Genomic DNA, 24,356 nt, shown 5'->3' on the forward strand with positions numbered 1-24,356 from the left:
ATGTATTGCTCTGTGCACCTGAGTAGAGATCTGAACCCGAATATCCAAACATACCTGCAATTGCTATGCACTGATGAATGTGTTAAATCAAGCATTTTTACCTTCCCATCAGTTTCAACATATAATAATTTAAAATAAGGTCAGGTGCACAGCAACGAAACTGCTCACCTCGATTTTATTGCAATGATTGTATTTCATAAATTAAGAAAGAAATGACACAACCAATTTAAATGACGCTGCAATTCTGTGTGAAAGAACTGCACAGTATGAGACATTTTACAAACTTATTTATAAAACGACTGATCTGTATTGTATAAAAATAATTACCTAATATCAATCAACAAATTAAACAAGCATAAAATGTCATGCGACATGATTTCTTGCTAAATCTGACATTTGCAACCAGACAAATTGACCAAGTATGAAAATATCCCCAATCTATCACCAAGGTACAAGTTAATGGCCCACAATATAAACACATTTAATAGTATTCCAGGTACAAGTCTACGTTAGAATGCTATTGCAATTTGTTTGACCATAAAAATATACATCATAAACATTACGTACATTGAACAGATATTCTCTTGTTTGATTGTGTACACATTTATTATCCGAAAGACGCTGTTTCCGAATTGGGTAAAAATGACAAAATATCATTTTTATATATAAATCATAAGTGATTTGAAAAATAAAACAATAGACTGATCAATACCTATAACTAAACCTTAACAAAAGCTTGAAGGTTTTTCACTTACTCCAAACTTCTATCTATCTTTGTATACTGCCAACCGCTCTTTCGAGCATTATATGCAGAGGGACATTATCGAGTCCGTTTCCTGGGAAGAACCAGTACTAGAGCTATGGAGTAGTTATGAGAACGCACCCCGAGTGGTGTTCGAACCCACAAACTCCCGATCGCTAGGCGGACACCTCATCCACTACACCACCGCGCTATCATTTTCTATGAAGTTTTTTCTAAACTACAATGTCGTGAAGTAAAGCGTGGAACTTCATGTACATTTCTTGCATACTTTTACTGCAAGAACTACATATTGCTCCGCGTCGGCAATTAATACAAAATGTTTCACTGAGTTTCTATAAATAAATTTAATATGAGAATGCTTAATATTTTGTTTATAAATACATTAATACATGCTTGTTTAGATTATGCCGTCTATATGATGGCATCATGGTGCATTTGCATGTAATAATGTATGATGATTCGGTTTTAAAGATGAATAATGTTCGATTGATGTGGTTGAGTTAACATGTTATAGTATTAATTTGCTTGTTCACTTCAAATTCTTGTAGTACTGTATTGTTGTGTTTTATAATAATAAATCAACAAGTAGCAAGCGTTTCACTGTTTTGTTATGCTTTTATTATTTGACCAAGTATATCAACAACAAACATGACCTAATTAACACAAAAAATACTACTATATATTATTGTATACATGAGCTGGGATTCCGTGGTAAATAGATCATTTCGCGTTTGTAATGCTTTATACTGTTCAGGTTTAAAAGCATCACAATATTCATTTAATTGATTTGTATAGCATGTTTCATCGCGATTAACAACTTATTCCTAAATGTGCAAATCTAAACCATGTTTTTTTTTCAATTTTGTCAATTTTCCTTTCGGTGAACAAGTACCTTTAACCGGTAATTGAGTATACAAATATTATAATGTCAATGATCATGTTTTGATACGGTCGTTCGCATATGCTTCGCTGACTAACTAGCATGAACACCACATGTTTGAACAGCTTAATAGTGTGAGTGTGAAACTTGATTTATGTGTATAGTATACAAGATCATTACTGTGAATTTTAACTAAAAATAGTATAAGTGGAAATACCAGGTTAAAAAGAGATAAAAGTTGATTTTTTATTCTATTTTTAAACTCTTAAGATCAGCTGACAACTAATGACAACTACGATGTCTAATTTGTAACACATCGCTCTGCTGTGTTGGCGTGTTAAAACGTGGCTACAGAATAACGTGCCATAACGACAAAAAGGCCATAAATGTAATAATTGTCGTATTGGCTCCAGTTTTGTCGTTCTGGTGGGTATATTTTTCGTTCTTTCGTTTCTGTCTGGTTGACAACCTTCTTCAAACCCGCCTATACGCAGGGCGATATGGCAGACATTCAGCCCTATATTCAACGGCAATTAAAACCTATTTTTAGTTAAACGGGAAACCATAATTCGGATTAAAGAGAGCAGATATGTTATGTTTTAAACCAGGAACATTAACTAGTAATGTTGAAAATGTGTAAGAGTTTCTTATTTTATTTCTATATACAGTTGTTAAAACATTTACATATTTATATTTGATCATTTGGATTAAGTTGATGCCCTATTCTGATAGTACGGAAAAAAATACGTGTTCAAATGTTTAATGAATATTTACAGGAAGTAAATAACGTGTTATCAAATATGCATTTATAGTCTATCATTTCGAGCATATATGCATAAAAAACGAAAGTTCTTGACATTCCGTATATTGATTTCTAAATTTAATTAAATAAGGAATTTACAACCAAATACGATGTTTTTAATCACTGCTGTTAACTGTGTTTTGTTAAATGGGTATTTACTAGCAGAATATTTCATTAACAATTTTACAATTATGTATTTAACCGTGTTCGCATGTTTAACTTTATTTAAGCTAAAAAATATTTTTTAACTTTAAAATTCGTGTCTATCGTAAGGATATTAAGCGCTTATTGGAGAAAAGACATAACAAATATAATTAGCCTTAAAACTAATATAGAGATGTCTTACATTGAATATTGAATAAAATATATCGTACAAACAATGCACTTGTGTTTATTTGAATTTCTTAAATACTATACTTTTTAAACTTAAACTTTAAAAGTAGAAGACAAAGATGATGGATGAAGTGACTTGTAGGACCTCACTTTTTACTACACATGGAATTAGTAATGCAAGCAGCGTATTCATGATCACGGGATGAATACAAGTCCCTAAATTTACAATTATTATCCCGTTCTATTGGCATTTAATATTACCGCTGCATAAATTAGCTGTGTCAAATGCGATCAGCTTAGCCGAAAATACAACATATGATTATTGCATCCACCGTTCCAAGGCTTCGGCCCCATCTTTAATCATGTTTATGTTTTAGATCGTGATCAGGGGTAATTATCCAGACAGTTCATACCACGAAGAAATGATAACTGTTTATATATCTGTTTTGACCACTGATTACGTGTTGCAGCGAGAGTAGGAATTCCGTTTTAGTTAAGGTATTATTTTCTTAGAGCGGCATATCATAATCGTTCGCAAACAATGACATTATTTTGATATTAACAAATGATAGCCAACTTCTTTATGTACTCGAAAAACATTGACGCAGTTTTTAGCAAGAGAATGCAATGATTATTACTAAGTTATTTTGAATGTGCTGTGTGTTTATCGGGGAATGAACACTAGGTCAGGTTGGCGGAGTACCAAATAAGAATGCAACGTAAACAAGAATTTCGAAAAAATGGTAATACCTGCCTCGTTTATTTTGTATAACTTTTAGAAAAATAAACTATACTGTAAATCAAACATGTATTGCAAGTACCATGGTAATTGATCTACATAAGTATAGCTTTAAAAAAACAGACGCTGCAGAACACAACGACGCCGAAAATAACGGTTTTTAGACAACTGCAAGTAAATGTATAGCATTTTTTGTGTCTTATTGACCTCACGTCTCAAATAACTAAACAAAGCATCGCAGTAAGCTACTTTTAATATTTCCCCACACTATTTACACATTTAAGAACATATTGTATTATTATGTTACATGCTATTGTTTTGTTATTAGTTTCCCCTAAATAGCGTTTTCAAAAGTAATTATATGATTAGTTTTAGCAAAGTGAGTACTGCATTTTTTCACCCTACATAGCTTCATAACGTAAATCAAAACTTAATACGCACAATACCCATAATCAGCAGTTGGTTAGTCTTCAATTCATTAATATATAATAGTATATTTACGGATATGATATCAACTCGGTCATTTTGGAATAGAACTGATATAGATAAACTTGTTCATCTGTTTACTTGGTTTCTCACAATTTAATGTTAAATTACAAATATTCCGTATACATGTATGCTTTTTGGAAGGAATATTGTTTTAGTATATATTCGATATAAACACAAATCTGGTTATAACATTCAAAACAAAGAAAATATTTAAATTGTTGATAATAATAATTATATTATAAGTAATTATAATTTTAACAAGTATTGTTAATTGTTTGGAATGTTTGTATTATTTTAACAATCGTCTTGAATTCCGACAATATAGACATTAATTCAATGCTAGGTGGAGTAAATAATGAAACTTATTGGAAAAATAATTTGAAATAGTTTGCTTAATGTCTATGGCCTAAGTGTTTAATGTGTATTTGATTATTTTAATGTGATAAATATAGTTTTGTCATTCATCTTTTAATCCTATTCAATGTTAAACAAGTGAAGATAAATAACAGTACAGGTTAACAATATCATTACTGCTCACATATGATAACTATATTAACGGATCAATTGAAAGAATCAATAGAAAAAACAACAACATTTTATTATTGTTAAAATGTATAATTGTAAAAATGTCCAACCTCTTTAATTCAAACGGCCATGGTTCTTCTTCGGTCGTATTAGGAAGTGCGGACGATAAGATAACGTGAACATGAATAGTAAGCTATGATATATAAATGTTTTTTTTTCTCAGAACATATACACGTACTGAGACAGGTGCATTTATTTAACTTCATTGCTAACGCAGCAAAATACTTTTTAGTTACTGTCATCTTAACAAGTGTTAAAAACTCTCTTCAAATGTTTAAGCGAATTTTTATGTAGTATATAGTGTAGGGTTTTCTTGAACGCGGTACGCTGTACGCTAGCACATGGTTGCCATAGACCTTCGGAAGGTTTACTATCTTGAATGTTTGTTTCGAATCAATCAAAAACATGCATGATGATTAACGTGTAATGTATTTTGCAATCATACAAAATTGTAATTTTGTTTCAGTTGGTGTAACACAGATGTGTATAAAGGGCTTAACAAAAACATGAAGCAAAAGTCGATGCCCAGTAAGCCCTAGCATTGACATATCGTTATAAAGCGCCTGATTGTGTGCTGTTGTATATCATCGATTAACCTATCATCGGTGAGAAACTCCTGCTTAAAAACTGCGTGAAACACATTATGTCAACACAAATCGATTAATTTGAGAAAACCCCTTTTTTCATTTGCAGTTGAAAATCTATCGCCCGCACAACTCTATTAAGCCATGGTGACTGTTAGACAAGGTTTCAATGGCAGTTATAAAATTCAAAATGCTTTTGAGCATTTCATTTTGATACACATGTTATTTCTAAACCAGGGTATTTAAATTTGTACTGGCTCAGGGTTGTCATGTCCGCCATCGTTTATTCCATTCCCATTTTCCACGCCAACTACGTTGACAATTCGGAATAAATATATACAAAACAACCATCATTAATTCTTTTCAGAACGCTGTTCCTTCGTACATCAACAGTTTTGCATTGTAAGGAGCATGTTTCAATGTTCAAAGGCGCTTTACAAAAAAGCCATATGACATATCACCGATATGTAAGCAAAATGTACATGTATAACAAATAACATTGGTTAAAGCATCAAATTTAAGAGCACATTCTAACTAATAAAACGTAATACAAGAACTGGCTTTATTCAAATAAATACACACATTTGTGTGATCCACTAAGATTCATGTTTTGCTCGAAAACCGAAATAATCAAAATACAAACCGTGGAATCTAATGTACCGAACCCATAGGTATTAACTTATCTAGCCATAGTTGCTTTTAAATAGAAAACTATAATTTATTAAATCAAAATATCGGATTCACCTTTATTCCTGTTAATAAAAGATGTACATTCTCACAACTTGTAACTTTGTTACTTGTGAGTATTCTGATTTGACTTCAATATGTATGGTTGTATACGTACATGTATAAAAGAAAGGAAAAAGGCTAAATAAACAGAAGTTAATTATTCAAACTTTCAATAGTATTGTGATAAAATGCAATGATCTCTTCTTTATATAGAGTTTACTGCATGTATTCTAGACCTTTCTTTTTTACATTGGTGTATATAAAGATATCTTTATTACATACATATTTTATGCCACCAATGTGCAATGTATTAACCATTCAAATACGATAATAGCGGTATCCATTGGTTAAAAAAATCCGCACGACGTAATGTTAAACAATGGGATAGCGTTAACAAAATAAACATCTTCCAGATATGAAATGGCGGCGTTTGTTGACACTTCAAATGTGATTTGTCCAATTTTGTATTTGTGTCATCCATTCGCACAGAATCTTGGTAAAATACTGCGCTTACGGCACGGATGTATGTGTCAAAATGCGCGTACATGATATAAGTTAGATAAATGTCAGCAAGTAAACGCGTTAAGCTTGAATAAAGTTTACGTGCAATAGAAAAACGGGATAAAAACAAGAGAAAAAAATGCAACTTTCTTAAGAAATGCCTATTTATTACTGGTATAGAAATGATTTTTGTTTTATATAATGAGTGTATTAATGATGAATATTTACATTAACGTTTCTTTCCACTTTTAAACAATAACATGCTGTACAGCAACGGTATGATCTACCTTCGAAAACATCTTTCATGAGCTTATATTTACTAGTAATAAAATACCTCAGTAAATAATTTGTTTTTGAAAAAGCGGAAGTGATTCTGCGATGATTGTGGCCTCAAGATTTAAATAGTGCACTTAAACGTGCAAAACTACGCGTTTTCGTTAAGATCAATTTTGTATATTGTTACTGATGTACCATCAAATATATTCGCTTGAGATTAACGCCATTTCAAGTTTAATATAAGATTACAGTTTATTAAACTCGTCGTTAATTTACAAGAATATGCAAACTTAACTACAAAGTAATTAATTTGGAATGGTTGATGTCGTTATCCCGATTTATGCTTTGAAAACTTTTGAATTATACACTTAAGTTAATTGAAATAAAACCCTTTAAAATAGAAAACAATCAGTAATATAACAAGTAAAAATAAATTATTAAATTTGCTATCTTTTCTTGAAATTCAATCTAACCAAATAAACGTGATACGTGATTCTAGACAACTTAGAACGATCTGTCAGTCTATGGAGTTTTAAGTTGATTGATTACATGTGTTTTTAAATAAAGACAATGCAACAAGTTGAAAGAAATATACACAGAACTCATGGAGGTTACTAAGGTGCACCCGATAGATTTAAAGGACGATTCATATCGCCTTTAACGCCTATATCTTGTTTTCCTTGGGGTTACTGATATTCTTATTTGAGAGTTGTTTAAGCAAAGATAAGATTCACGACCTAGACCGTTCCCCATCTCTGTTTTCCTCACAACTTAATTCGTTTTAACAGATTGTCTCAAAGATTCGTTGAATACGTTATAGTATTGATTTTCAACAGTAATAAAATTTAAATAATGGCGTGATTTAAACTAAATATTGATCATATGACATAGAACACGGGACATAGACCAAAGGTTTAGGTTAAATATTGACATTTACTGGAAAAATGTAGCCTTTCTGCTGAATTGCATTCAAATTGTTTATTTGTTTGCACATCTGATCTTATAATGTCATAGCTGATTTTTGTTAATAGATCGACAGATATAGACTTTTCAAAGTTCTATAAAAGTTCACACATGTTCCATCCAAGTTTTAAAAGCAACAGACCCAATAAATAAGATTACCACATCTAATAACTGTGTGCAGACGAGGTGTAAATACGCTTACAATAAGCTAAAAGACAAAAAAGTTACATCGGAATATCGTTAAATTGTGTGAATTAATGTTTTTCTGATGGATAACAACCACAACTTACCAGAATTTTGCTCATGATCACACGTAAAACTGCTTTGTGAGAGCGAATGGAAAATGCGTCACGAATTCTGACAAGTAAACAGTAGGGTATCGTTATTGAAATACCGCGAGAATTCTGCAAAAATACAGATGCCAACAAAAATGTGTAAAACAAATAATTTTTGAACATGCGTTTGTGATTTGTCAGGATAATAATAACAATACGATATTGAAAAGAACAAAGCAAATAAATTCCAAAGAAATCGGAGATTTAGGCAATACATTTTAGACGGGTTATGTTTACCAAAATTGTGTTTGGTAAAGACTGTCACTATATGTAGTGAACCAGTCTATGAGTGAGAACATGGACATGATGAGTATTCAGGGGAGATAATTCGGTAATGACTTAATTCTTAAACGGTGTATGTAGCGGAGAAAAAAATATAATGCGAGAATATTAAGTGCGATTAACTACACAATTATGATGTAATTTGTATATTTTTTTCCTGAGGTATGTATTAACATATGATTTAGCAAATGTCAAAGTGTTTTTGATTTGTTCAAGGTCATAAATAGCATCGCGAAAATATATGTTGCGTGGCAAATTCTTTTGAGATGCATCCCTTTGTCAATTTTTGTGTCTAAATTTCCATATGCATGAACGGTCAACGCCCGCTACGCGGGCTTTTGCCCGGATTATGTTAAAATGACTAGTTTAACAGGTGATTCTTTTGTTTTCTTTTTGGTATTTGCATTTTTAATTACTTTTAAAAAGAACGATTGTGTCGAATTAAAATGGAGTCTTAGTAAGGTCCATAACATTATTATGGCGAAAACGTGTATTCACTTTAATATTAATAAATGACAATCGTATTGGTTAAATGATGATGCAATAAATAGCATAAAAAGTGTTTAAACTTGTGTCATTGATAGCAATCTAAACAGCACCTTTGCATACCTTGCTAACATCTATAAAGTTTAAACAGTCTGTACTTTTTTTGGTACTGTGATGTTGCCACCCCTTGTTACAACGTGTTTGTTGAGCTTATATTCGCCATAGGACCACACATCATAATGGAATACAACTATTTATTCTACACGAGTCAACTCAATAAGCTTGCGTCTCTTTAACCGAGTGTGATCATATTATTGCAATACGTGGCCGTCTGCGTGGCGATTGTCGAATACGTTAAATCAATATTACGTTTGCCAACGTTAAGTGATGCGAATGATAACACTAGTGTATATTATATTGAATACTAAGTATTTCGGTTAACCTTCTACCTCAGCAACACATCATTCGCCAGTTTCTTCACCGAGGACTCGGTGACGTAGTGGATATAGTGGCCGCCTAGCGATAAGAATGTACCGGGTTCAATCCATTTTCTGAGAGTCGTCTCGGGATATCCTTTTTCCCTTAGTTATAAGATAGATCAATGAATTAAAATGTACAATTTACTTAGAATTGAACGTTAAGAGTCATTATTTAAAATAGATTTAAAATGTTATACTGAAAATCAAACGAGCTGTGAATAATTACGTGGATCTAAATATCACTTAATTGCAATAAAACGACAAGAGACATGCACAAAACAAAGTTGGCTGCAGTACAATTTCGAGTTTTAATTCCACCGAAGTAATAGAAGCTGAGCCAATTTTGTTAATACAAATAAGTATGATCACTTGTGAATTAAAATCTATTTTCTGGTGGGACCAATAACACATATTGTTAAGCTGAACATGTTAGATTCGAAGTCGCAAAGAAAGTCACCTATACAACACGTTAAGGGAGCCGTTTCTGGAACTGTGCATAACGTAACGCACACATATGTTTTAAGCTAAGTACATTTTAATAAACCGTACGCGCATTCCTACATACCGGGCGCAACAGAAAACGTATTTTTTAAGCACGAATACTCTCAATAAATAAACACTTCTATATGTTGGCTTAGGCAGTGATGATGCGGTCGATATAAAACGTACGCTAAATTAAATTTAAATTAAGTTTAAACCCCATTTAAGTAAAGAAGTAGATATGTAATATTTGACATTATTTATTGAGTAGGATTGTGATTTCGTAAGTCAAGTGGGATGAAAGGATTACTGGTGACTGGTTTTGTTGGATTTATTTAATCATCGTACATATTGTGAACTTAGTCACACTGATAATGAATAGATATTTCTGCTAGAAAAATGCTATATTGTTCAATCATCAATCATGTTAAACACTCTGAATCAGTTTGTATATTATATAATTCTTAATACTTTATAAATAAAGAGCAACAGTTTTTGTATTCCTGACTTACGCTTAAACTTAATTCAAGTGTAGAAGCATGCCTAACTTTATGGGCAAACTAAAGTTATTCGTTAGTATAAGAACTTTACAAAAACGCTACCTGGTCAACCAACATCCCCCCTTACAAAAAAGGAGCGAAACAACGATATATTTATGTGTTGTGTTGTCGTTCTGGAGGGTACAACAATGTCGTGATGGTGCCTCTGATATACTGTATACTATATAAAAGTGATATATACACAGTAAAATCATGTGTCGTTTCGGCGGTAACATGTGCACTATGGCATGCGGGCGCTTTCCAAACCAGCCAACACGCCAAAACGATACGGAAGTGGAAGAAATCAGCCAAAGTGCCAACAATTATATTCTAGGACTCAATACACTAAGAATAAAGAAATTTTAATATTGCAACAGCGCTTGAGTAATCAATCGTACTATGTGTTCCTTATTTGTTTATTGTTTATACAGAAGCTTTTAATGTGTGTCATTTGAAACAACACAGTGCATAAACCATAATAAAATATTTCTCATGGTGCTATTACAGAATTTGGCATGTAATTGGAATCGTTTACAATTTCGCGAGAGTTTACAAACTTGTCATAAATAGGGTCAGACAATGCCTTATCCTCCAATTTACCATGGTTTGTTTACGTCTAGTCCTAGTTGTGACACGGCAGAAGATGTACATGCTAGATCGACACAACACATGCATCAAATGGCACAGCACATCGGCTGTATATCTTTTAAGAGATGAATGTGGACCCATGTTTTTAAAACCACACCTATTGTTTCATTTTGTTTATTGGTACTTACCGTTTTAACTTCAAACGGCTCATTTTGCTTAAATCATAATCTTACAAAACAATGATAATGATATCAATTTACAAGTTCTAAAAATAGCAAAGGAGAATAATGAGTCTAAATATTTGATGTATATTATATATGTTTATAGAACTTGTTATGCTGAATTCTTTACTTTCAAACCATTTTTTTCTTTAAATAAATGGTACCGTGTTATACTTTTGACTGTGTTTCTGGTAATTGTTTATTCCTAGTTTTTAAGTTAGTCGCTTTAGCGGCCAGCTAAATTTACAGAGCATATTTTGCAAATCAGTATGTGCTTAGAAGCCTTAAGTACAGTAAGAACCGCAACTCACTCTGCTAGGGACGATTACCGCTGCCTGTTTGCAGCAGACGACAAATGATTCTGCTCTAGCAGTGAGTGTATATATCCTCTAGCAGTGAGTGTATATACCAGCTTGTAAGACGACATTGGCCAGTATAGTGTTGATCATTGAAATCTGTACATATTGGCTGCTTTCAGGGAAAACGGGGCTTAATGCACGTCAAATAAGATTAGCCTGTGCACACTGATTAGCCTGTGCAATGCGCACAAGCTAATCAAGGACGACAACAGCGAACAACTTCAGTGCCTTCTGCGCTTTGATTTATAACAAAGAGCTACTCTGCGTTGTAAATATTTTGCGAAACATACAGAACAGTAAATGGAACGTCATGTGGCATATACATTACTTCACTATTTATATTATATGCAATATGATTAATACGTTTGTTTGAGAACCTATTTATCAAATATTCGAAAAAGGTAAGCATAGTAACACAATTTGAGCACATCCCAACGCAATAAAGAATAGTGAATTCCACATTTTGAAACGCTAAACTAAAAAAGCATGCGAAACGATTGAATAATGCGAAAGAAATAACATTGATAAAACAGGTTAAACGGTTTTGATGATTGTAAGATATTTATTGTAACTAAGATTCGTAAGTTGACATTAACAACCGAAACAAAACGGCAATCTGAAGTATTGATTTACAATCAGAGCCTTATATATAAATGCAGTCCGCACGATGTTCCATACGGTATATTTACAACGAACCATTTGGCCATTGACCGAATCCCAACATCCTTCGAACAAGTCATGCGCACTTCGTCAAAACATATAGCATCAAATTGTCAAATGTGTATGTACTGTTTTTTTATTCATTCATGTAACATACACTCCAGTCATTTCAGGTACAAATGCTCTGAAAATATACAAACAATATTATGATAAACACGTTTTCCAATATAAACCACAGGATGTTATTAAATAAAATAGAAGCGACACACGATAAAGACCACAAATTAAATCGTTACACTAATCGGTCTAGTGGGAATGAAGCATGACTATGGGGTTGAATATCCTTCGCTCGATAAGCGAAATTATGCGTATAGTGTTGACAATGTTGCCCTCTACACTCAATACCAAACAAACAGGAAATGTTAGTTAAACACGTATGGTGAGATATGAATACCAACGAAGAAGAAATGTTTGTTCAGATCGTTGTGAACTTGATTTAATTATGCGAGCTATTATAGAGCACTGTAAACAACTTCAACCACTTAAAGTGTAACCAACAACAACAACAACATTACATTTATTAAGCTCAAATCACAAATAAAGTGCCGCAAAAGTATACAGTGACAATGCAACTTTTACAAAAAGTTATTAACAATTGTGACATGGTGTTAAAATTTATATAGAAAATAGAAGAGAGAAAGAGAAATGGAGATGAAATAAGACATGGGACATAAATTTAGATTTAGTGGGGGAATGCTGATGTTGACCTGAGAAATGAACATTATTTCTTCTGGCCTGAATAACCTGTTTGTTTACCTGGATTTCTGAAACAGACTGTAGTTATGGGTTTTCCGTTTGGTTCTATTTAAAACCAGGTGGATACTATTGGTTAATTTATCTTTATCTAGGGCAAGCTGATCTGTGTGTACACACTGGAATTAGGTCAGATATGTGCGTTTCCGCAGTAAACAATTGGACCATTACGCTAATTTGAAAAACACGGAAACACCAATACGGAATAGATCGCACGGTACCTTTGTACGCATTTTTATTGATTTTTTGTTTTTATTCAATCACAATAATTTTTAATGAAATACATTAGTTATATATACTTACCCATTTCTTTCATACTAAAAGCAATACGTATTTATGTATAACATGACCTTAACATATGATTACATTATATCAGGAGCAGCTAATTAAAATGATCAAGCATTTAACAAGGATGTAGACAAATCGCATACTCGTCTTAAACATAATCTTCTACTGAAACGCCGATGCAAAAACATGGAATAATCACCGTCGTACTAAAAACATTAAACAAACAGGCGTTTTTTAATATTTAAAGAGTAAATTATATATAATTTAGTAACACCATCACTTATCGCTTAAATTGAATTTAATGTGTGTGTGAAAAAATATTGAAACACTTAATTTTTATATAAAAGCATACACCAAACAAATGAATCACTATCCCTGAAGGCATACGCAATGTATAGCTCTGATTACTGAAATATAAGCATTGCTTTATAACGTAAATTTTATATGAATACGGGCGGGAAATTGCCGAGATATATGTGTCCTGTGGAGATAACATGATTTGCTTAAGTACATTTATGTTGTTTGTGTCCTTGTCAATGTCATTTGAGAGAGGAAATACGTCTCGACCTCAATTTAAATAAGCACTCATTTATCCTATATTATCAGATCTTTCTGTAATTTAAACATATTTAGTCTGCATACGGAAGTCTATTAATGTTCTGTTTCGTGTATCTTATATCGCGTCATGTAAAAATGAAATGTTAGAAATGGTAATGGATGTCATTTGATAACAAAAAAAGTTAGCAAATTATAATGTAGCTGCAGAAGTTACCGTTCCCGATGTAGGAGCTAGATTTTTAATGGTGATTACACACATAACAAAGGAAAGCGGGCAAAACAGCTGCGTATTGTTAAAGTTGTACTGATTCGCGCATATTATATTGCGTCTCAATCAATGCGTTTTAGCGAATGTGCATAGGGTGTGTACAATCATCATATTTTATATTGCGATGTCGATTGTCCTATGCGTTGGTGAACCTAAATATACCACGGTTCATTGCACATGTATTGGTGCGTGATCCATCGGGTATATAAATAACCGTTGCAATGATTGGAGTAAAATTCGAAGCTTTGCAGAAAATTTAAATATGTGATTGTTAACCTGTAGAGCGCGTTATGATTGCTTTTTTTCAAATAAACTCTTTACACCAGAAAATTATTACAAAAACAGTCAGCTGTACAACGAATATTATATATAGAACCGCAACGGAAAAAATCAAACTGTTGATGTAAAGTGAAAAGTAATTCGCATTTGATTCCAAACAATTTTTATTAGTGCGATTTTCGGATAAGGATATGTTGAAATGCCGTATCCTTATGTTATCTTATATTTATTATATAAAGTTTAGAAAGTATGCATGAATTTTCATTAAAAGTCAAATGCAGAAAACCTTCAAAGTATTAGTTAAATTCAATTTTGAAAACGGGTAGCCTTATCATCATCAATTCTATTAATAGTACATGCTATATTTATAAAACGTGTAAGCTCTATGTTATTCCGTATAAATCAGTTTGCGTGCATACATATACGCAGATGGATTGAAATTTCGTTGTTATAATACATTTACAATATTAAATACACTTAAATGTTACAAACAAATGAACCGGTAAACCAAGCTTAACACTTGAATAGTGTGAAGGATCCCAAAGTATTCTCACACAAATGAGATACTGAAAATGTTGGAATCCCAGCGGTTATTTTAATAACAATCATTTGTCGAAATAGATTTGTATACAAAAGCATGTGTAAAGCTTCTCATCGAGTACATGAATTCCACAGCGTTTAAATTCTAACTTCTGAATGTTCAACTGTAGAGCTTTAAATTTTGCCCAGTGAAGGCAAACAATTTCTTTGTTTTTCGAATATATTTAATAATGATTATTCTAAATACTATATATTTTGGATGCAAATATTTTAATAACTTTTAAAATATGTATAAGAAAAAATGCAAAAAAGTCAATTCAGCAACCGGTTACTCTCAATGACATCAGCATGGCGTTTTAAGAAATTACTCAAAATGGCGCAATTCATGATGACAACAGTTAAGTCACTAACGCATCGCCATACATACATCGCACGAGTGATGTTGAGCATTTCTCGATTCTCAGTCTTCACATGTGTTGTATTAGAAAAGGATTTGCAGTAAAACAAACTTTATTAATATGCAGTCAATGAGGAACGAAGACGGATCGTCTATAGAGGCCGGACATTTTACTGATGTACAAGGTAACGTACGACATACATACACGTTACTAACGTTAACAAATGTGTTCTTACTTATCACGTATTCGTTTTCAGAAAACTCAAAAATTACATATCCGAAAGCAGTTAAACGTTTATACCTCGCATATGTTACGCTAGGGATCGTATATATTTACAACGACGATGCCAATATTGATTTAAAGTGCACATTTAAAATTTAACATTTGTATTACTATCATTATAATTGTTATCTAAATAATGCAACTTAGCAGTAATTTTATCTTTCATATGAGCATATTATTTATAGAAAGAAGACATGCATGCATACATGTTAAACTTTATTAAAGTAGTAAATGAATGTTGTGTTTTTTTTAAGTGAACCATATATGTTATATATTAGTGTACGATTGCAACTATGTGTATATAAATACATACGCAACTTTAATTTAGGAATTATATTAATGTTAGTTTTTTTGTAAAAAGAACATAATTTGAAACATACGTGTTAATTTTTTTTGTTTGATTACAACTATGCTTATACATACGTTTCAAGTATTTGCTCATGAGCTGCTATGGTGAAAATAAAATGTGTGCACACAGATTAAAAAAAAGTATAACAATATTGTGCGCACCATTTAAAATTGAATTGGTTTTCCTGATTGACATCATTTGATTCAAAAGTATCAGATGAACATCATTTGATTCAAAAGTATCAGATGATTTTGGGAAAATGCGCGTTTTCTTCAGATTCTCGATATTCTGATTACCATCTTTACGTTTCAGATGTATCGAGATTCCCTGTTCAAGTTAGTGATGCCCGAGAGAATGAAACCCCTAAGATGGAATACAATGACCGTTGTAGAACAAATCAGACAGAAACAGGACACGAACATAGAAATAACCTGAAATGGAAGGTATAACAAAATAGTTTAATAAGTACAATGTTTTAGATTTTGATATTTACCTTTATTAGAGTGTCAGTCTATTAATTGATTTCATGCGAATACATCATTACTCTCTTAAGTATTCGTTTGAAATAATATGCTTATTAATCTAAACGGCACAAGAGGACCAAAGTTATGATATTGGTGTGTATACCTACTTTATCAAATATCGATATCCTATGCAAAATAATGTATTTTATTATTTCCTGTATCAGAGAGCCAAATATCCAGATAACGAGGAAATTAACAACAGATTAGAAACATACCGTGGATGGCCGTTGGTAGAACCAAGCCCCAGTACACTATGCGAAGCTGGATTCTTTTACACAGGTATAACAGGAAATAAGAAATTGTATCTCAAAACAGTAACCATATTTAGCGGTGTAGATAATTTTACGTGTTTATCAAACCACAAACTGATAGTAATACAAAAAAACAAGATAACAGCCTCGTTACTGCGGCTTGTTGTCAAACTTAAGTGTTTGGGTTATATATTTGGATTAACATTCAATTGTGCACATATCTTTGCATTGAATTCCGTTTATTCAAGGTCACAGCCACGACCTTGTCCGTTGTTTCTGCTGTGGTATAGGCTTGAAAGATTTCTCTGAGACGGACAATCCACTGCTGGAACACGCGAAACATTCATCGAAATGTCCGTTTATGATTGACCACTTTGGAAGTCAGGAAGCGTTAGAACAATACAAGGTAACAATCACCCTATGGTAATCATCCCTGCTTTTATAATACCTTATTTTTATATTCTTTGCCAAACGTGCGCATTCGTGTTATAAAAATATTATTCTTATCATCACTTAACGAAGCAACGTTTTCATCGCAAGTTACCGACTTACTGTATTTGTGCACATGTCAATGTAATTAGAAACGGACATTCGTTGCATTTATGTAATAAAATGAAATAAAAAGTCAATTCATACACAATGTTAAGTTATTTTTCAGTTTACTGATGCATGCTTAAAATAAATAGAGGATATTTGTTGGATTCGATGGAATATCGATTTTATTTCACGAGTGATCATATAAAATAATATTTTCACGAGTGGCACAGCCACGAGTGAAAATATGTATTTTTTATTATCACGAGTGAATTAAAATCGATATTCCATCGAATCCGACAAATTTTCTTTTTATTTTATGCTTTTTCACCGTTTATTTACATTGTAAAAGAGTTTAACTGGATAATGTCGCTGGATTTATAACGTCATTTCGTTGAAAAAAAATGACGTCATTTCACAGTAAAACAGTGAAAATATCGTTATTTTTCACTGTTATTTGTCACTGTTTAAAACAGTGAAATACCAGTTTTATTTCACTGATATTTCTCTATAAACCACCGGAAAGCATAAATTAAAGAAAATTATTCAAATATATTTTAGCAAAGATTCGTTAATCAGGATCCTGAAGAGATCAGACGAAGACAACGTGACCTGTTTCAAAGGCAACAAGGTAATATGTGGGATATTGTTTTAAGATAATTAGCTTAGTAATATTTTTAATTAAATGGCGGAAAATATCCGATACTTTGAATGAGTACTAGACATTTAGTCAGGATCCCTGGAAGATATTTATTTACACTAGGGCATTTCTACATGGTCAGGTAATTGACATTTTGTTTAACAAATGTCTATCTCTTGAAGTATTGATCGCAATGAAAATCATTTACCAATTATTTGAATTAGAAAGAAGAAGTCATAACCAACCTACAATGCTAAATAAAACATATAAATGATCTCTTCGATATATACAGAAATAGATTGAACATGGAGCAAAATTTGAACTTTTTTGTTTACATAATCTTTCTACGAATTGACATTTACTGGGTCTTTATTATTTGTTATAGTGTATAATAAAAAGATTTGTTCATAAACTTTAGTATATTTCGTACATACTGAATTCCTTACGCTGTGTATTACTTTATGTTTACATTTCAACATTTATTTAATGTTATAATCTAACTATTTCAATAAAAAGAAGCAAACGCATTATACAATTTTGAATACGCTGACAGTTGCATGTCACACAGTTACAAACTACAGAGCCAAACACGAGCGGTTCCGTGCGCTGTCTGCTCGACTGGATACATTCACACACTGGCCTTTACATTTATCCCAGAGACCAGAACAGCTGGCAGATGCAGGAATGTACTACACAGGTAAGAACATCTCGGTAAACTATTGATATAATTTTGCATTAAACGTCAAACACCTTTGACCATTTACAAACTGGTGAAACTGGCATTCCAAAAAGATTACCATTGCTAGAATCTTCTGTAAGTCATGTGTTAATATATAAACAATGTAATCATTGATAGGTGTTGATGACCATTGTCGCTGTTTCGCCTGTGACGGTGGATTGATGAAATGGGAACCAGGAGATGATCCTTGGATAGAACACTGTCGATGGTTTCCGGGTTGTCCTTATGCTAGAGAAATCAAGGGTGATGAATTCATTAACCTTATCCAACTTTCTATCGACCAGGCCATGGAGGTTAGTTGCTGTTTTAACGTCTCAAATAGTTCTGTGGAAAATGTAATGAATAGAAATGTCTGCTCTTAATTCAAAATGTGCTACTTTGTCTTTATTGATTTTGTTTTCACCAAAGTTCACAAATAACTATATATGAAGGCGTGTGACTTTAATGAAAGCATTTATACTGAAATAGATATATTCTGTAAAAATTGACGATAGAAAATATAAGTATGTTATATGCGACAAAATAATATAATTTGTTTCTCAACAAGCTTGTTAACATGACGATTCTAGATGTAACAGTCGAAATTAAAGCTGTATATTTATTGAAGGAAAATGGATCGAATCATCAAGATGACGTAAGCGGTGCAATGACTGCTACAACTACTGAAGACATAAATATTCAACGCATAGTCAAGCAAAATACAAAACTGCTAATATTGGACATGGGTTTTCCAATTGACGATGTAAACGTCGCTGTTCAGGAACTGGTTCAACAAGGTACGAGTTTTATTTCCCTATTTCAATAACGGAGTCTATAACTGGCTTGGCAAGGGAGAACTAATTTTATCACGCACGTTTCTCTGATAATTTGCCATCCTTAATGGGATTGTCTAAGGTAAATTGTATGTGCTTATATAAGTCATTGTTAAATGACACTTTTAATAGATCGTTTAAAAAAAATAATGTCGTTGTTAGGATTTAACGATTTCAAACAATTCATTAACTGATGACAAAATAATGTAGCGTTAAATAGAGCTTTTCACAAATACTATCTATGCAATCTATACATTTTGTTTGTGCTATTTTCATTTCCAAAGATATCAGTGATTAATTGAGATGATGGAAGAAACCAAGAAATTGATACTTCTTTCAAACGATACAATTGATGCTAATGTTAATCTAATGTTTATAATAAACGTCAATAACCAATAGAAATGATGCTTTTCAGCCACCACTGATCCAGATGTTGATGATATCATAACTCGTCTGGAGGTAATGAATGAGAGAAGGCTACTTGAAAACCAGACCGGGAAAGCACAAGAACCACCAGATCCTGGGGGAACAACCTCGGCAGGTTTGGGAGCATTCGTATAATTTTTTTTTATCTAATCTCTATATAGGATTAGTTATATGCCATTATGGCATCATACGTTAAATTACTCCAAGAATTCGCAGAAGCAATTTTCAGCTCTGCAATTGTGCGGAATGTTTAAAAAAACAAACGCAATCCGAATATGATGTTTTATAATTCCCTTCCAGAACTTTTTGATGATGATCACATATCGTGTTGATTTTATCTCAATGTTAAGGTACCAATAATGTAAATGATTCCAAAAACAATTTGTCGCACATTTATTTTCAGGAGCGTTATTGGAACAAAATCAACGACTAAAGAGCATGCTTCTTTGCCATTTATGCCACAACAACCCAGTGAACGCCTTGTTTCTACCCTGCACACATCACAAATATTGTTTGGACTGCATACAGCACGGCGATAGATGTCCAGACTGTGGCAGACCGATAAAGGAAAAGATCCGCACATTTATGGGATGATCAAACGATCAAAGAGCATGCTTCTTGGCAATTCATGCCACAACAATAAAGTGAACGCATGTTTTATTCAAAAACCTCTCGATTCAAAATAGTGTGGACCGAGTCTCATTTCAAAGTACTGCAGATAAAAGCAAAAAAGCATCTATATATATATATGAATATGTTGAGCCTCTGTAAGTGAATATGTCTTAATGTTCGAGGAAATCATTGCGGTTATGTTTTTGTCTGGTATATGAACTATATAGAAAGACATTATGGTTTATGTCAGGCTCCTTTCGTAACATACAAACACCACATATTTATATAAAACGAAAACGTAAACCAAGGACAAAAATAATTTCTGTTATCAGAAAGTATATATTTTTTGTACAGCCAGAGCAACTTTCTTTTTTGATGCGAAAGTAACAACTGCGCATGCGCTTACAATCGTTCTGATTTTAAAGAAGCTGTATACTTGCCACTGCTACCCAACCAAGCATAATTTCAGTTGTATTTAACACAATTGTCACATACATGAATATTAAATATTAGTTATTCCAATGTTTCCTTTAATACTTGAAAATCCACTTCACCATTAATTATAATGATATTGAATTTTGCTCTATAGACAATTTTGCAGTGCCTTTATATTCAAATAACAAAACGCAAAATGACAGTTCGATTATTCGAATATTTATCTTCTCTGCACCAGGGAGCGTACGCAGTGAAGGCACATTTCATTTTTGAATTCACCATTAAATGAATGTAGACAAAGAAACAGAACTATGACGTTATCTAATGGATCAGCAAACACATTAGCTTCACAAACTATTGTAGATACTTGTAAGAATAGCTAGTGGATCATCACCAAATTTTATCTAATACATAAACATACCTTCAAACATGAATTACTACACAGTTCGATCGCTTTTCTTATAACAATCTTTCCCATGATGCTCTTTTCATTAAAATATAGCGTTTATATTCCACGCTTCATTTATGCCCTATTTAAAACGTCACCACTAAAATGGGCATGCATTATATCTAATATGACATGTCTAACACAGCATGCGTCTACTCTGCTTTGCATACTAATATATAGCGAATTAAATCAATAATGCAACAGGTGTGAACACTGCTAAACCGAGTTGTCTCAATATACAATAATGCACATTTTTTAATGATAACATTTGGAACTTTTAGCATTATATTCATCCTTTTTTTTTATAGATTGTGTTATTTCCGTATGAAGTGGCGTTGTTTAATTTTAGATTGAAGTTGTTTTTGTTGACATTATGATCATTTGTCCTTTATGCGGTTGTTATTGATGAATTTTTACAAAAATGTCATCGCCCGTGTATATTACAATTTATTTGTTTCATTTTCATTTGATCCTTTAACGTGTGGTTTTCTGAAATAGTTATGCTGTATATACTATAATAAGGATCTTATAAAAATCAATATTTGTCATGATCTACCATTTAAAAATATTGATGTATGACTTTCTTTTGCTACTACAATTAGTATAACAATGATCTATCAAACAGGTTACAAATACTCGTATGCATGTGGTACATGTATATAATACATATTTTTAAAGCTGTATATACATTTATTAAATGAACTTGAAAACTTAAAACAAAGACTTTGAATACAATGTAAACATAGTTTTGCAATCTGATGGTCTGTTACTTTTGTTTAAGTTAGAATCTGTCAATTTTAACAGTATTGTCTTTTCACTTTAAAAACAAAATACAAACATGTACACGTCGGAATGTTGTTTTCATTTATTTCTATTTTGTGATTGCCACAGTTGTTTTGCATTGAAATTTGCAGTCGCATTTAAATAAAAACACATTTAAAATTGTAATAAATACAGGCTTCAATGTTTCCTTAACGATGACTATTTAATTCTTAATAAATGAGCACGCTATTGAATCCGAATACCAATTTTTTCTAAATTGCCCAATATATAAAGATATTCGAACAATATATTGTATTCGATCAAACTGGGCAAATTAAGTGCAATTTGAAAAAACATAATATCTTGACCAAAAAAAAGAGTCATTAAGAACGTTGCCAGATTCATTACTGATGCCATAAAAATCCATGAGGAAAAATTACAAACATTTGCTGGCTCTTAAATCAATACTGTATTTTACCCTAAATATGTTGTCTAAACATTACTTATTTGCTCTTCTCGAATTGTTGTAAATTATGTTTGAACACTTTCATTGTAGTTTGTGTTTGTTTGCATGTTTATATGGGTATTGCACTGATTCACTTTGACTACTTTGTTAACTTGTATGTAAATGAACAAAGGTGTTTTGCCGATATTCCAATAAAAAACTTGAAACTTGTTTGTTAAACGCAACTCATTAATTTGTAACATTTGGCGAGTGACGTAAATTAAAAAGTGATTAAACAAGCCAGTTTAAGCTTGAATCCCTGGAATTTGGGAGAACGATTGTAAAGCTGATGTTTTTTTTATTTACGTCAAACCTACAAAATGCACAAAACGATTGTATCAATCAAGCAAAACACCAATCATAAAAGATTCTAGATTGTGTGTTATGCCATGGAAACATTATAAGAGACTTCTTCTGAATACAATCGATAGTTTTCACTCGTCATTCTATTTGTTAACTCGTGTTTGTGTTCAGAATGTAAGTGCACAAAACGCAATAAAGTGTGTTCAGATAACAATTAAATGCATAACACGCGTCTTCAATAAAACACATTTGTAATAGCCAATTCAAATAAAAAGATTGACCCGTCAAAACAATTGTGCAAAAACAGTATTATTATAAACAGAGTACACATTTATCAGGAACTGCTTTTTGATTTGTCACAGAATCCAGATTCTAGTCTTTACTTATTTCTGTATTCATATCTTAATGACCTTTAATAAAAGTTTGTTTTTGTTTGGAGCGTTTTTTCTTACAAGTCATCTGATTCTATTTCTAGAACTTTAAATCTGTTCCTTGGCAAAGGGGTCATGTCTTCATTGACAGCAGTCTTCCGGTCTCTATTTTAACCCCTACCTCTGTTTCCACTTCCATGTCCTGCTTTTTCACCACATCTTTCTTTCGTCCCTGGCTCTTTCCTTTCTTCTTATTCTCCACCGTCTCAAAACCCTCGTCATCTGTCCTTGTTGTACGTGTTGGTCTGTCTGCTTCTCTGTTACCTTTTTTTTCTCATCTTCTGGTTGTTTCTATGTTGTGGTATGTTTGGTATAGTCTGATACACTAACTCTTTCTTTAAATATTGCGTTTATGTTTTGAGGGCAAGTAGATCTATTTCGGACGTGTCCATCCTCTTGGCAAAAAAGGCTCAATGGCTGCCGTCCTCTCATGGTTATAAGGGCCCTTGTGCCACATTCAAAAGAAATGATGTGTGAAATAAATTCTAGTTGAACTGCGTCGTATTCCACTGTGACTGCACGAACTCCAGATTGGGTGCTGAAATCTCCGATTTTCAATAAATCACCTTCTACTGACAACACGTTTCCATTTTTTTTTAATATCAGCAATGGCTCTATCACTCACAAATGCTTACAGCCAATGGGCCCTACATGCGACAATTTGTTATCCGTGTTTTACGAATCTGTATTGCACTCCTTGGTACGAAACAGACGATTGCATTTGGATTTTGGGTAAGAAGGAAAGGCAATTATCTTTGGATCGGAAGGTGACGTCATAACGTGATGCCCCAGGTGGTCCGAAAGCCAGCCATTCAACATCCACATCCGAGACGCCATTCTTCATCAATACGTTAACAACGCCCTGCATGCTGCAACCTCTCTTTCCCTGTACCCTGTCTGTCATTCAGTCATTGTGTGTGTCCCAAAACTTTAACCTTGGTTAAAGTTTTGCAATAACTTTTGCATTATTGAAGATAGCAATTTGATATTTGGCATGCATGTGTATCTCATGGAGCTGCACATTTTTAATGGTGAAAGGTCAAGGTCATCCTTCAAGGTCAAAGGTCAAATATATGGCTTCAAAGC

General features: G+C 32.6%; 1 protein-coding gene across 3 annotated transcripts; it reads left to right on the forward strand.

Annotated features, from left to right (window-relative positions):
• The first annotated feature begins 12,663 nt into the window (after positions 1 to 12,663).
• On the forward strand, positions 12,664 to 22,631 carry LOC127851284 (baculoviral IAP repeat-containing protein 7-B-like). Of its 3 annotated transcripts, XM_052384978.1 has the most exons (11): positions 12,664 to 13,111; positions 15,344 to 15,401; positions 16,161 to 16,291; positions 16,537 to 16,651; positions 16,872 to 17,029; positions 17,719 to 17,788; positions 18,351 to 18,494; positions 18,654 to 18,829; positions 19,144 to 19,312; positions 19,764 to 19,889; positions 20,178 to 22,631. In XM_052384978.1, exons 2-11 carry the CDS (start codon positions 15,347 to 15,349, stop codon positions 20,366 to 20,368), a joined length of 1,335 nt encoding a protein of 444 aa, XP_052240938.1. In that variant the 5' UTR covers positions 12,664 to 13,111; positions 15,344 to 15,346; the 3' UTR covers positions 20,369 to 22,631. The 3 variants fall into 3 exon arrangements, with proteins under 3 accessions (XP_052240938.1, XP_052240937.1, XP_052240939.1); XM_052384977.1 differs by lacking the exon at positions 12,664 to 13,111 and having other exon boundaries at positions 15,145 to 15,401; XM_052384979.1 differs by lacking the exon at positions 12,664 to 13,111 and having other exon boundaries at positions 15,145 to 15,401; positions 18,366 to 18,494.
• Positions 22,632 to 24,356: the final 1,725 nt, after the last annotated feature.

Source organism: Dreissena polymorpha, chromosome 11, assembly GCF_020536995.1.
Source record: "Dreissena polymorpha isolate Duluth1 chromosome 11, UMN_Dpol_1.0, whole genome shotgun sequence".
NCBI classification, from domain to species: domain Eukaryota; kingdom Metazoa; phylum Mollusca; class Bivalvia; order Myida; family Dreissenidae; genus Dreissena; species Dreissena polymorpha.

What these genes read in the sequence shown, in the direction of transcription:
- LOC127851284 (XM_052384977.1), top strand. Translation starts at nt 15,338, where the DNA reads ATGCAGTCAATGAGGAACGAAGACGGATCGTCTATAGAGGCCGGACAT. An exon ending in ACATTTTACTGATGTACAAG is followed by an intron (nt 15,402 to 16,160) that starts GTAACGTACGAC and finishes TTTACGTTTCAG; the next exon opens with ATGTATCGAGATTCCCTGTT. An exon ending in CCTGTTTCAAAGGCAACAAG is followed by an intron (nt 17,789 to 18,350) that starts GTAATATGTGGG and finishes ATACGCTGACAG; the next exon opens with TTGCATGTCACACAGTTACA.